Source organism: Lemur catta, chromosome 19 (genome assembly GCF_020740605.2).
Source record: "Lemur catta isolate mLemCat1 chromosome 19, mLemCat1.pri, whole genome shotgun sequence".
Lineage (NCBI taxonomy): Eukaryota > Metazoa > Chordata > Mammalia > Primates > Lemuridae > Lemur > Lemur catta.
In genome coordinates this window covers 33309393-33323665 of record NC_059146.1, presented here as the reverse complement: position 1 = coordinate 33323665, position 14273 = coordinate 33309393, and the positions used below count along the sequence as shown (strand labels likewise).

The 14273-nt window shown below is 55.9% G+C and overlaps 1 protein-coding gene across 1 annotated transcript in view; it reads right to left on the bottom strand.

The window, feature by feature from the left end:
* PEPD (peptidase D) overlaps positions 1-14273 on the bottom strand; it is a 106245-nt gene that overhangs the window by 60835 nt on the left and 31137 nt on the right. Inside the window, exons 8-9 of the mRNA XM_045532929.1 lie at positions 3239-3314; positions 2243-2289 (exon numbers count right to left, since the gene is read on the bottom strand). Coding sequence (XP_045388885.1) covers positions 2243-2289; positions 3239-3314 — 123 coding nt within the window. The remainder of the gene's footprint in view (positions 1-2242; positions 2290-3238; positions 3315-14273) is intronic.

Here is a 14273-nt window from a genome sequence, read left to right as displayed (position 1 = left end):
GCCAGGCGAGGTGGGCGGCGCACGGCAGGTGTGCCACGAGGGCCAACGGGCCACGCTGACTCGATGCCACTCGGCACCCTGGAGGCGGCCGCTCCTGGCGCAGTGTCAGGGCGCACCCAGCGTGGCCTCTGGCTCCAGGCCTGGCGCTCTGGGAGCTGCCCTGGTCCACAGAGGGCAGAGCAGCTGGGCCAACCGGGGGTCTTCGAGGCGGGGCGAGGGTCTGCAGGGAGACAGGTGAGATCTCCCAGAGCTCAGCCTGGCAGGAGACTCTCCTCTGACCAACAGCCAAGTGCAACGTGGGACTTCGCTTGTATCCCGACTTGAACAAATCAACTCTAACAAGATAGTTTTAGACCAATATGGGGAAGATATTGATAATATTAAGGAATTGTTGTTCCTTTGTTTAGATGTGATAACGACATGGAGGTTATATAAAGGCAAAAAATATCCTCGTTAACTGAGATAGCTACTGAAGTATTTACAGGCGAAATGACAGGGTGTCTGGGATTCACTATTAAAATAACCTAGTAAACAAAACTAAATAAAAAGCCTGATGGAGACTTTGGGGTTCATTATACTATTCTATTATTTTTGATATTTGAAATTTCTCATTAAAAGGAAAAAAAAGACCTCCGTTACCTGGAGGGGCAGAAGAGCTGGGGGAGTATTCCAGGGCCCCTGCCCCGGCCCCGGAGCCCAGGCAGCCCTGTCCACAGGCTGGGCAGCGTCAGGCCCTGGGACGTGGTGGGGAGGGTGGCTCAGGACACCCCCCGCCCCAGGACCCACCTTCAGAGCTGGACACTCCACAGCACAGGGCACCGGCCGCCGCGTGCAGTGGACAGCAGGGCTCCATGCTGGGACAGGCTATTCTTGCTCCAATTTCTTGGTTATTTTTATTTGAGGCACCAGCTACAGGTCACTACGATTCAACTCAATTGGGAGCAGGTTTCTAGGGCAGGGCCAATCTGAGGGACCCACTGTCCAGCCCACCTCCCTGGGGTGGCCCCACAGCACTCTGCCTATCCCAGATCGTGGGGGGCAGGGACCCCGGGGAGACCAGAGCATGCATGCCACCCTGCAGCAGCAGCCAGGGACGCAAACACGGGACAGCTCTGCACGCCCGGCCCCATCCTCCTCGGCTTGACGGAGCTGGGTCTTTGACGCACACATGGTACGTGCCCCTCCTGGGACGTCACTGCACCCAGGGCAAGGCCATTTTAACCCCTTCCTGCCTGGTGGAAGAAGAGAGGCACATGGAGCCTCACTGTTCAGAACTCCTTTCAGGGTTAGACTTTGAAAAAGACACCTGTCCCCACACCACAGCACCGGTGACTGGAAGCATCCACACTGACCACTGCCAGCCCGACCGGACCAGAGCGCACAAAGCAGGCGGCCGGGGCCTGGGAGAGCAACGTGGAACCGGCCCCCCACACCCTGCACAGAGCAGGCCCCAAGGGCAGCCTGAGGGCACCTGGGTGCACCTCGGCCCTGCTAGGTGGGGAGGGGCCCGGGCAGGAAAGGGAGGCCTAGGGTAGGGAGGGGCGAATGGCAGCCTCTTCAGCCTCCTCTCCCCAGAGCTTCCAGATGGTGCCATTGCTGGCGGAAGACTCTGGAACGCGGGCCAGCTGCCCCAGGATGCGGGTGACAGGGCAGCCACTGGAGCAGTCTGGGTCTGACCCAGGGCTCTCTCACACCATGGGCGGCAGTGCGCTGACCCCTGGGGCCCGGAGCGGGGCCAAGCTGACCAGGCCACACCCATGACGGCCAGGCGGCCCCGGGAGGCTCCCCTGGCACCGCCTAATCGGAGCCGAAGGCCCGTGGAGCTTCCAGAGCGTTTTATGAGCCGTTTAACCACCCTTCGACCCCGTGGTCCAAGCACAGCGGACATAATGGCCATGTTTACACATAAAAACAGCAAGCTGTTTTACCAGCGGCTTTCGGAGTCGCAAGAGCAGCTATTTGGTAAAGTCTCCTCAAATTGCAGAAGCGAAGTCCGAGAGCGGCGTGGTGGGCACTAAACCGGCCTGAGAAGCCATCCGCGACCACCACCGTCAAACACGCCGCCGAGAGCCAAGCAGGCGGCAGTCAAGAAAGATGATCTCGCCCGAGACCCCGGAGTCCTGCTCACCACCCCGCGCGACATGTGCGTGTCGCCGCCGCGCCTCATCTGTTACTCGCTCGGGGAACGTAAATCCCTGATTTTTGCATTTTAATCTTTACCCGGAGAATCACGGCGGCTTACCTTTCCAGCTCATATTCTTTCATTCCCACTTTTACGGCCTTCATTACCTGGAGAACGAATATGAAGGAAAGACATTTGTATTACGCAGGTAAGTAACACAGTCTTATAAATAACGTATAGCACTTTTTCAAAAGAGCCTCTCCTTTAAAAAAAAAAAAAAAAAAGGAATGACTTGTGCACATAGTGGTACAGAAATGTGACAAATCAGAAATTTTTTTAAAGCTCCACACAGTTTATTTAAACCACTATGGAGACGTCCACGGGCAGCCGATAGACACGGGGCATCGGGCTACGCTCGGGCAGCAGGCGGCCGAGGACCAGGAAGATTTAACCCACATGTGCTTGGCGAATACTCAGTGCCATGAAAGCGACGATGACGACCACTTACAGGTGTCCTCTGTCTAACTTTCATAGAACACAGACAGCAGCAACTCACGCGCGAGACCGCCCGAGCGCGTTCCCAACACAAGCCGTGACTGTCCCCGAGCAGACGACGGGCTGTCCCAGTGTCCCTGAATGTCTTTCAAGCCACACACTCCCTTATCCCGTCCCCTCCTCTGGGAAGTGGGAGGGCTGGAAAAAACCACCTGAAGATGTTTCCAGAAAATGGATGATGGTAACTAGTGTCCCTGAATCACTGTTAAGGACAAGAGAGGCTTTCAAATGAGCTGGGAACTGCGGAACGGGACCTGCCTGCCAGGGGGATGGACCGACCCTCTTGGAAGTGAGGACTGTGTGTGGGAGACTCCCCGGGGATCAGAGTCCAGCACCCCCAGGAAGGGCGCTGCCTTAAGGCGAGAAACTGAGGCAGAGTGTCTCCCGTCCCTGCCCTGTGCCCACTGGGAGCAGAAAGAGAATCACCGTGTGAAACGTCCCGCCTCCCACGTGGCTCTCGGGGACTGGGGCCCGCCATGGACCACTCATCTCCACACGCTGCTCCCGCCCCACACGGCAACGCCGCTTGTCCCACCCGACCGGGGCCGGTGCCCGACTTACCTCCCGGTGGGCCTCGCTGGAGATTTTATTGGTGTAACGCAAAACCTCCAGCTCCATGTCCGTCTTAAACACGCGGCTTCACAGAGAGAAAAACAAAGCGGCACGTCAGTGACTTCCGGCAGGGGCTGGCTGGACCGCCCCCCCACCCCGGGAGGTGGCAGGGCCAGCCACACCTGGCACAGCCCGGGAAGGGGCGCTGTGCGAGGCTGCCAGGGCCAGAGTGGAGCCGTCGAGGCCCAGGAGTGACCAGCTGCACTGGGCTATCCTGAGGAAACCCCTGGGGTGGGAGGGAGCAGAGCTGCGCCCACCTGCCCTAACACCAGCCCCTAACACCAGCCATGACGCCGGGAAGGCTGTTTCCGGTGACAAGGACTAGAAGATGCTGTGGGTGGTGGAAGAAGCCTCGCCTCTGTGGCCAGACACAGCCTGCCTCCCTGAGCCTCAGTTTCCCCACGCATAGAAGGGGAATCATAGCTACATGGCAAAGCTGTTGGACCTTAATCTTAAGCATGCCACCTCCCAGGGCTCTGTCCCCTCGGCTGAAGAGGCCTCTTCTTTCCTCCCTGCCCCCAACACCTGGCCACAGAGCAGCCCAGGAACACAAGTGACTCAGACCCCTGCCTGAGACAGGGGCGGGTGGAGGGACTGCAGGCACTGCCAGCCGCGTGTGCAGGCGCAGATGTGGGAGCAGCTGGTCGGCTGCGCGAGGCAGGAGGCCGGGAGCCGCCATCGGGGGAGAGCAGGTCTACGCGGGGCAGGGATCCGCGACCAGGAGACCTGCTGTCCTCTCCAGACTGGCTGTGCCTCCTGCAGCTGGACCCGGGGGCTCCCAGAGTCCCACTGCTAACAACTGTTAATTTGCCCCAGTGTTGTTCGGCTTCTGGTCCTTGCAATCAATCTCATCCCCAAGTAAGACTCACAGAGAGGAGCTAAATAAATATCAGTTTTCTACCTCCACCCACTTCTTTCAGATAACTAGCTCTGGGGCCGAGATCCCTCATCTGAGAAGTGGAGACAGTATTTTCCTTGCAGGCTGGCTGTGAGATCAAGAGTTTGCATTTTTAAAGTACCAAGCACAGTGCCTGGCACGTAGTAAGCGCCGTAAGTTTGTTACTAAACGCAAAGTCTGCAGACACGGCCTCATCCGTGCTATCCGCCTTGAGGCCGGACAGAATCTTCTGACGTCCTCAGGCAGGATGTCTTGATTTTCGTGAAAAGACAGTATTTCCCAGTATTTGCAACAGGCCGATGAAACTGGAGAACTCCAAGAAAGCAAACACTGCCTCCTTTCTTGTGAAATTGCCCTTTATTAGGACCTGCTCTTGCTGGGTCCCGTGAGTGGTGGCGGATGTCGGCTACGCTGCCAACTTGTCCCCTGCAGGACACGGCACTCATCCCCCAGCTGCTGGGAGTGGTGGCAGCCAGGCAGTCCTCTCCAGGAGGGTCCCAAGGCCACACTCCCATACTGGTCTCCACTTGATGGAGGGAACAAAGACCCAGCCCCCCTGCTCCATCTGGGGACATCTCTGCTGGGTCACTCCAGCTCCAAAGCTCCCCCTGGGATCAGCCGGGGCGTCCTTCTAACCGCACTGCAGCCCGAGCCTTCACTCCGCTGCACATGTTGATCCCAAGAGCACCCCTCAACATGCTTCCTGCCCACTTATCTCAGAGGCTCAGCTTCCCAGGGAACCCCACCTGGAACAGGTATTATCATCCCCATTTTACAGATGTGTAAACTGAGAGACTTAGCTAGAACAACATCAAAGTTCGCGTGACCCGCTGTGCCACAATGACTCCCTTTTCTTGGCAGTCCATGCAAAAATAGAACTGTATACACAGACACACTACTGATCAAATATAAAGGGAAAATAAATCCTTTTTAGACATTCAAGAACTCAGAAATGGGGAAAGTGCTTAAGAATGCGCTCCAGCAGAGAGAGAGAGAGAAAGAGAGAGAGAGAGAGAGAGAGAACCAATAAAGAGAATCAGACAAAGCAATGGCATATTTTTAAAAAGTGGAATTGATTCAAAAGTATAATTAAAAGAAATCTCAGGATATGCTGAGTAAGTAGCAAGCCTAGAAAGCATCAGTAGAAATCAGAACTCAAAGCACATGGCTCTGAATGGAACACCAACGAGAAGAACAGAATGGATTCGTTCCCACAGAGCAGGTGATGTGGTGAAGAAGATAAATGTTCCTTCTCTCAATAGGAGAAAAGAAAGGCAGATAAAAATTCCAGGAAAAATAAAATATGTGTGTGTGTATATATACATATAAAAGTCACAGTTATTCATATGGTACCAGAGTAACACCATGCAGATACTTTCTAGCCCGAGGGGGAAAATGTAACCCGGTGGTCAACCTTACGATCCCTAATGGTGGTCGACTAAATAATACAGGACAATAGCAAATACACATCACCTCGGATGTATTCCAGCAAATATTTTAAACTTTACGGCTTTAGATCTAACTTCCAATTGCAAGTATGGGGATGGAGGAACAAGCTCCCCACCACGGCGAGAGAACACCACACACATGCGGAGGGCAGGACCCCGCGGCGCGACCGGCCCAGCCTTTCAGTAAGTCAGCAGCATGGGGGAAATCAGCACAAAAACCAGGTGAGACGCAGAAACTGCTGGATACATCAAGGATGTTTTAAGGACAACAGGGGAAATTCCTGGGAAATTTCCTGGGAAAATTATGTGTATTTTCCAGCTTTCAACAATGTCCATAGGCTGCTTTTGTGATGACGAAAAGGTTTTTTTTTTTCCATTTAATTCAAGAAAGAAAAAGAAAACCATGCTCTAAACAGAGAATAAACTAAAATACAGAGTGATTTTCTACAACTGGTGGATATATTAAGAAAAAATCTTATATATCATACAAGACTTTACTATATCACAAGATTACATAACAAGACATACACATCTTATAAAATATGTTCTTGATGTGAGGAGCTTCCCCTCGAGAAAGGCCTTGGGGTTGTGACGCTGGACCGAAAGTGCAGCAGGTGCCACCCTGGAACGTTCCTCAGTGCTGCACAGACCCCAGTTACAGTGATAACAACAAAAATGCAGTTTTATGGGTTTTTTTTAAATATTAAACAGGCATAAATGTTTTTGTTACACAGATACCTTTGATGATGCCTTCAGTCAGGGCTTTTAGTGTGCCCGTCAACCAGTGCTCATTGTACCTGATAGGTCAGTTTCCACCCCCCCTCCCCCCACCCATGTGGGCCCACTGATTAGCTCCCAATTATTATTATTAATCAGAACACGTGGTGTTTGTTTTTCATTCCTAAGGTGCTTCACTTAGGACGATGGTCTCCAGTTCCATCCAAGTTCCGCAAAAGACACTATTTCATTACGGTGGCGTGGCACTGTGGCACTCGGTGGCATATATACACTGCCTTGTCTCAATCCACTCATGAACTCATGGGCACTTAGGGGGATTCCACATCTTTTTTTTTTTTTACCTTTTAGAGTTAACCTCCCCCCCAAACACATAAGATTTGCTGCTCACACAAACACAGTGGTAGGATTATGAATCCTAACAAGGAAAAGGCGACAGAAGTTGGGAGGTGAGGGCGGGGGCTGGGATGAGGCAGAAAGGGCAGGGCCCGCCCGCAGCCTCCGCTCCCCCAGCGAGAGAGCAAGCCGCGCGGAGAGTGCGCGGGCAAGAGAGAGGACCAAGAGTACGACAGATGACACGTGCAACCAAGGAAACAACTAGAAATGAGCTTAGGACTAAAAGTGTGGTGGGGGCGGCAGAAGCAGCCAGACGTGTTTGCCTTGGGTGGGGGGCCAGAGAGGAGCAGACAGGGGCGGCAGTTCATGCCGATCCAGCGTTCCCGCACCCAGTCTGCGCTAGGGGGTTTTCAAGCGTGTGCACAGAGCGCCATGATAGCACCTTCAAAACTTTGATGAGATGTTGCCCAGGACGGCAAATACCACCCATTCATTTCACACCACTGTTAAGTAAGTGCCAGGTGGACACGCCAGGCACGGGTGATGGGGTGGAGTGGATGGCACGTTCCTCCCTCATGGAGCCTGGGGGCTGAGGAGGCGGTGAGCATCGTGCGAGCAAATGTGCGATCACGACGTGGGAGACGCCTGCTGCGGGACAGTCGGGTCGCTAGGGAGGGACGCGGGAGAGTGTCTGTAACACTGAGACCCGGAGAAGGGCAGCAGGGCCTGGGGGTGGAGACGGAGCCCCAGCCGACTCCTGCTTAAGGTCTGGCTTCTGCAAAGGCGGAGAGCCCCCACCTGCACCAAAGCTCCCACAGCGTCACCTTCCGCTTCCCAAAGGGAACACACCCAGCACCCTCGAGACCAGCAAAGCCGGAGCGTCTGACGACAGCAGATCAGTGCCCACCCCTCCGCCCAGAGGGCACCTCTCACCATCTCCTCTCCCTCCTCCTCGGCCTGACCAGAGAGCCTGCCGGAGCCAGCCCGGCCGAGGCAGCCAGAACAGGGCCCGAGGCAGGTGGGGATGGCAGAAGGCGAGGGGCTCAGCCACCACCCACCTCCATCGAGGCAGCGAGCCCTTGGGGACCTCACAGAAGCAGCCCGAGCCAGCCAGCCGCTGACTCACACGGTCTCCAAGACGCCACACAGCTGGGACAGCCAGCCATTTGTCACTGGGAAATGAGGACGGCGTCTTGCAGCACAATGACACCTTCCCGAGACTATAAAGTCTTCTGGGGAAGGTGGAAAAAACAAACCCACAAGCCCAGCGAGGCTTTTTCAAAGGAACATCCTTCCTTGCTCGAGGAGGCCGGTCCTGAAGCTGACAGCGCGCCGTTCATCGTCGCAAAGGTGCCTCTGGTTCCCCAGTGCGCTGGCCGTCCCACCCAGTCCCACCCGGGCCACAGTGCTCGCTGCTGTTCCCGGCAGGGTGAGGGACCAGGGCCTCGGGCGGGCCTTGAGCCCAAATCCACCCGCAGCCACTGGTGTGTGGTTCCGCACTGCCACCCTCCAGGGCGCCAGCCTCAGGCCTGTCTGTACTTGAGTGCAGTGAGGACCACAGAGTGACAGCACTGGGCACCTGGCCGGCCACACCCACCCTGCCCGGACCCCTCCACTTCCTCCTGGGAACAGCGTCCCTCTGCCGTCTGTTCCACTTAGATGCCTGGTCCTTTCCCCAGTGCCACTCCTGCCACCACTTTAGACTCCCAGGCCCTGTGCCCACCCATCCACTAGGGGAAGCCACGCGGCTGGGCGGCCCAGCAAGCTGCTAGTCACCAGCCTGGGCCAGGCCCCCTCCCACCAGCGCTGCGGGGGAGCATGGGGGAGGGCGACTCTCGCCTTCCTTCATCTTCCTAAGATCTCTACTCCCACCTCCACCCCCCAGGGCTCCTCCTCACAGATGAATGAACTCGCCTCCAACTCAGAAGCCAGCAGATGGGCCCTCGCCTCTCCCCGCCTCCTCCCATTCATCCTGCCCTCTCTCCCTCCCCCTACGAGGGAGGCTCGTCCTGTTCCTCACCTTCTCCGCCCACCTGCCCTCCTACTAGAAGCTCCATGGAACAGGCTCCTCCACCAGTGAAGAATACTCCCCTCACTCCTCGCCCCAGGGGAGGAGGAGCAAGCAGCTTTCACACTGTGTTTCCAACTTCTCCATCTCACCTCCCCACTCCCGTCTCTTCTCCCTTCCGCCCCCATCACGCTGCCAGCCCTGCCCTCCCCCCTTGCTTTCCTGTCCGCACCCACCTGCGGTCCCCAGGCACCTGGAGCTAAGCATGTGAGAACCCCCACCACGTCCCCATCTCAGCATGGCCCTGCCACCCTCCCGCTGCCCCCTGCAGAGACCCCAGCATCACCCCAGACACCTCCCTCCCACCTGTCTACGCTCCCCACATCCAACCATGGCCAGGGGCTGCCGTGCCCCTCCTCGCTCAGCCCCTCCCTGTCTCTCGTCCAGCCACGCCAGCCTCTGGCCTGCAGCAGCTGGGGGTCTTCGGGAAATGCAAACCCCACCAGGCTTCCCCTTGTTTGAAGCCTCGCAGTGGCCTCTCGGTATCCTCAGGATGGAGTTAAAATGCTACACATGCCTCGTGTGTGTCCGCGGAGGCCAGGCCCCTGCCTGACCCTGCCACGCACCCCATGCTGCCCCCCAGCCCCCTGCCTCCCCTGTCTGGAACTCACTCCCACCCCTCACCCGACTCTGCGGCCCCCAGCTCCCACCTGGAACACACCTTTCACCACCCCCAGGCTAAATCTCTCCTGTGCTCCCTGCGCAGTTCATACAATCCTCAGAAAGCTCCAACACTTGCAGTTTCTTTTAATTTAAGTCTCTTCCAAAAGACCATAGCCCTGGAGGGCAGGGTCCCAGCACCAGAACAGGGTCTGGCCCAGAACGGCCACACAGGAACCGCGAGGTGTCAGTGCTACCTGGACATGGCCCTGGAGCTAGGACACACCTCATTCCTAACAGGAGAGCTGATGACCTCATTTCGAAAGGAAAACGAGGCCGCCTCCTCCCCACCCCACCCCAGGGGAGTCCTGCGGGGCCGCGTGGGGTGTCGAGAAGCCTGCGCTGGGCCACAGCCACCCAAACTCCCACTGCCACTGCCCCGTCCCCAGTCCCGCAGGCAGGGGAGGCGGCCCAGGGTCTGAGCCCCCAGGAGCCCACACTCATCCCCTCGCCCCTGCAGCCTGAGCGTCCTCCTTGGAGACGAGCAGGAAGAGCGTGTAACCCACAGAAGGAGAAACGACCACCTTCTCTTCCCATCAGAAGCCATCAGCACTCCAGCCACGGGGCCCAGAGTCCTGCTTTCTCTTCTAATTTTACTTTGGGGAAAGTGACAAACTGGGCCTCCAGTTGGTGTACTCAGGGCGTATTTTTTCAGTTGCACTTAAAAAAAAAAATCCAGCTGAACCAGGACAAATGATCCCACAAAGGCAGTTCTCTGATGAAACCGGCCCAATTTAATCCAAGCTTAAACAAACGCCTGCTGTGTGCTGGCTTAACCCACGATCCACGGGCTACTCTGGGCTGAAGCCTCGCCCAGGCACCAGGCAGGGAGGGCCGAGTCCCAGCCGGCTCCAGATGTCTCCAAGACACAAGCACCAGAGACTGCATCTTCCTCTCATTTTCAGGAGGAACTCGGCACCCTGAATCTGACGAGGCGACTGGCACTGCTCCTGAACACGGAAGGGCCAGGAGGAAAGATTCTCCTCTGTAGGCCCCGTGGCCCCTGGAGTGACAGCAGCTCAGTGCCACACCCAGTCCCAGCCTGGTCTGGCCTGAGGATGTGTCAGGTGACCGTTAGAAATACGACCTCCAAGGGTGACAGAAACATGCACCTCCCCAGCGCAGCAGCAGAGGACCATGGCTCAGGACAGGGCGCACGGATGCCACATAAGAAGTCTCGGCAGAAGGCAGCTCGTGGCCACGCCCAGGGGCTGCTCAAACAGGAGCCAAGAAGCATGGGGCACTTGGGAGGCAAAGACCCCTGTCCCCGCCCCAGGGCCCAGCATCCTGCTACAGGCCTAAAACGGCAGAACCTGGACCAGGCAGAGATTTATTTGTGCAATCTTTTCTCCCCTCTTTAAATATTCACAGGTCACAAAACTGCCTCTGGGCATTAAACTTAGGATTAAGACATCAATTAACTGAGGTCTAAATGCTCCCCTGATTAAAATAGTATCAAGACAGGTTGAAGTATTTCCAAAATCCGTCTCTAAGCATCAAAGTGCCACGGAGTTGAACAAAATCCATTTAAAGGGCCAGGAATTCCATCTCTCCTGGAGATGAACATGCAGCAATGGCTGTGTGGGAGCCGGGAGGGCGGGAACTCAATGCCACAGGACCCCACGGCCACCCCGTCCACACCCTGTGACCCAGCGATGCAAGGGATAAAGTCCCACGACAGGAGGAACAGAAGGAAAAGAGTGGGTTGGAATTACATATCCTCAGGAGGCTTGATCAGTAAGTCCTCTCAAAGAAACCAGAGCCAGGAAGAAAATGGTTTAGCTCAGCCGTGAGCCGCATGTGCCTGAAACCTGCCCGGGGACAGGCAGGCCGGAGGGCGGTCCCCCTCCTCGCCAGACCAGGGCTGGGCCGGGCCTTTCCCTCCGTGCGATGCTCCCACATCCGTCTCCTGCCTCCTCTACGTTTGGCTTCCTTGTTAACGTAGAGTTAAATGCCTGTTCATTAGGAGACAAAGATAAGCCACGCTCCTGGAGCACTTTCCACGTATACACCACGAATCTAGGCCATCATCTACGCACCTCTTCTAATTTGGGACTTGTCACCCAGGACGTAGGATCCTGGGGCACTTCTGCCTGCAAAGCCACGCACGGCTTCCCATCTCCCATGCACACAGAGAGGCCGGGGAGCAGAAATAGATCCGTTACCCACTGCCTGATGAATGCATGCGGGACACTTCCAGTCCATGTAATTAACAGTTCTAAAACGGGCGTATGACTCAATTTAACACAGTCTCACTTAAAACCCAAGAAGGCACACGGCAATTGCTGACACGCTTGCTCTCCTGTGACGCTTCCAGAGGTACTTAACTGAACCCAAGGCGCTGAGCTATCAGACAGCATGAAAGCACCCCCTTTTATTTCCTACCCTACCTTCAGATCAATTTAATCATCTGCAAAACAGTAAAGTAGAACCGCAGCCTAAATTATGGAAGTGAGACGCCTGCTCTTTGTAAGTTTCAACTTTTGACCTTCCCATTCCAACTGCAATACCCAGCACAAGAAAAGAAATTATCCGTTATGATCTCACGTTTGTGGGGAAGAGTATGATTATAGAGGAATTTACAGGAAATCAAAAACGCACTGCTCGAGAGAATGGAAAACAATAAAACAGTCACAGGAAGGAAATGAATGACACCCAGACAAAAACGGGAAAGTGAGCTTCCCCGAGCTAGCAGAGGCTGCTTCCCGCCTCCAGTCAGACAGCGGGAGCCGGGGTGCGTGTGGTGCCCAGGAAGCTCAGCTGCACACCCCTCAGTCCCCGCTGCTATACCTGGCCTCGGCACAAGGTCCATTCCGAGGGTCCCGAGCACCCTGTGACCCGAGAGAAAGGCTGACACCCAGCAGGCCCCAACCCCAAGCGTGCTCCTCTGAGCTGCGGGCAGCTTCTCTCCACAGGGCCCAGAAAGAGAGGGTGGTGACAGCACTCAGCACACAGGGGCCCATCACCGAGTCACAATTTGGCATCATGGAGAGCCCACCCACTCCGGTGAATAAGGGACCCGCCCCCTCACCCTTCCACCCGGAATCCGCCCATCACTTACTCGGGGAGGCCAGTGATCATGACGATGGATCCACCGACAGCGACTGGGACCCAGGCTATTAAAACAGACCCCTGAGGCAGTGAGGACAACGTGACATTTCTAAAATAGTTCTACTGCCATCAAATGCCAAATAAATCCTTGCTGCTGCTCGATTTAATAAACTCAAGAGGCATTCTTACGAACGAACTCTCTGCCCCAAACCCTTGGAAATGTCACTAGAACTAAAGTCTGCTTGTTTCACAGTGACAAACTAATGCCTTATTGCTCAGGAGAGGCTGGAGTGCATGATCCAGACATGGTCCCCAAAGCACCCACACCGTAAGTGACCATGAGGGAATGTCACCTGTGAGGCAGTGTAAGTGGACACGGGCCCACTCTGAGCACCCAGGATTGATTCTTCTGCCGACTGGGACTGCGAACTTGACAACACAGGGCCTCGTCCTCCCTGAGTGTGTGGCCGTGGGGCCCTGGGCCAGGGCTGCCGACAGAGCCTGGAGAGCCCGCCTGGTGTCTAACTCTCCCAGGGCAGTACCGATGCCTTTGACAGCCATCGGATGCCACCTCCGCCCGGCCCTCTCTGCCACTGGCACCTGCCTCGGACCCAACGCAGCCCAGACAAGTCCCGGATCTGCCGAGGCACCTGCCCCTCCCGCTGTCCCCGTGTCCATGACACACCACCCGGCCGTGTGGGGCAAAAACCCAGTGTCACCTTCAACTGCACCACAGCCAGCTACCCCAGGAGCCTCCTTTGACTGCCACTTCCTCTCAGATCCGCCACACCACCACCTTCCACTGCCACCTGGACCCCTGCCACAGCCTCCTAACTGGCCACCTGTTCCCATTCTTGTGCTGCAGCTGGGTCACCGGCCTGAGGCCAAATGATTTTTCAAAATGCCAACTGGATCCTACCGCTGTGTTGTTTAAACCCGCCAAGGCGTGTCCCTGTTTCCCATTTCTCCCAAGAAAAAGTCAAAACTGACACCAAGGCCTGTCCAGCCACTGACCGTCTCTCCGACCACCCTCAGGCTCCACTTCCCTGGCTCTGCACCAGCTGCACAAAGCCACCAACCTTTCTCTCGCTTCTGAGAACAAGTGTCCCCTTGGCCTGGATCCCTCTCTCCCTTCCCCCACTCCTGTATCCCGCAGCCAACTCCTGCTCAGCCGTCGGGGCGCAGTGCTCCCAACTCCAGACCAGGCGAGCTGGTGCTCCCAGGTAGTCGGGAAAATGTGATCACACAGACTCAGGATGAGGCGTGAGAAGTCTGTGCACCTCCCAGAGGAGGGACGCGTGGCAGAGGCCCGGCCTCGCCTCCACCTGCAGTCACAGTGAGTGCTGTCATCCAACAAAGGAAGAACATTTTGCTGCTATCAAAGAGCAACTTGATGGCTTAGGCAGAAAACTTGAAGGGCCACTTGCAGGGCCCCCAGAGGCAATGCCCCACCTGAGAAGGCTCACCTGCAGCCCCCTAACAGAACAAGGTGTGCTGCAGGTACGGGCTGCCGGTATCCCCAAGCAAAGAAAGAAGGTGACAAAAGACCACGTCTAACTCTCGTCTAGATACAAGTGTGACGTGAGGACCTGTTTACCTTGCCGGCAATGGGATCGTGTGTGGTGTTTATTTCTGCCCTTTTCACTACCTGCTTTCCCTCTGAGCTATGCATATTTGGCCTACTCATGCACGAGTTTTCAAAAGACTGAAAATAAAGAAAGTGATAAGAGAAATCTAATTGATTTAAATGACTCATGCTCTCTTGAAAAAACCAGCCAGCCACAACAA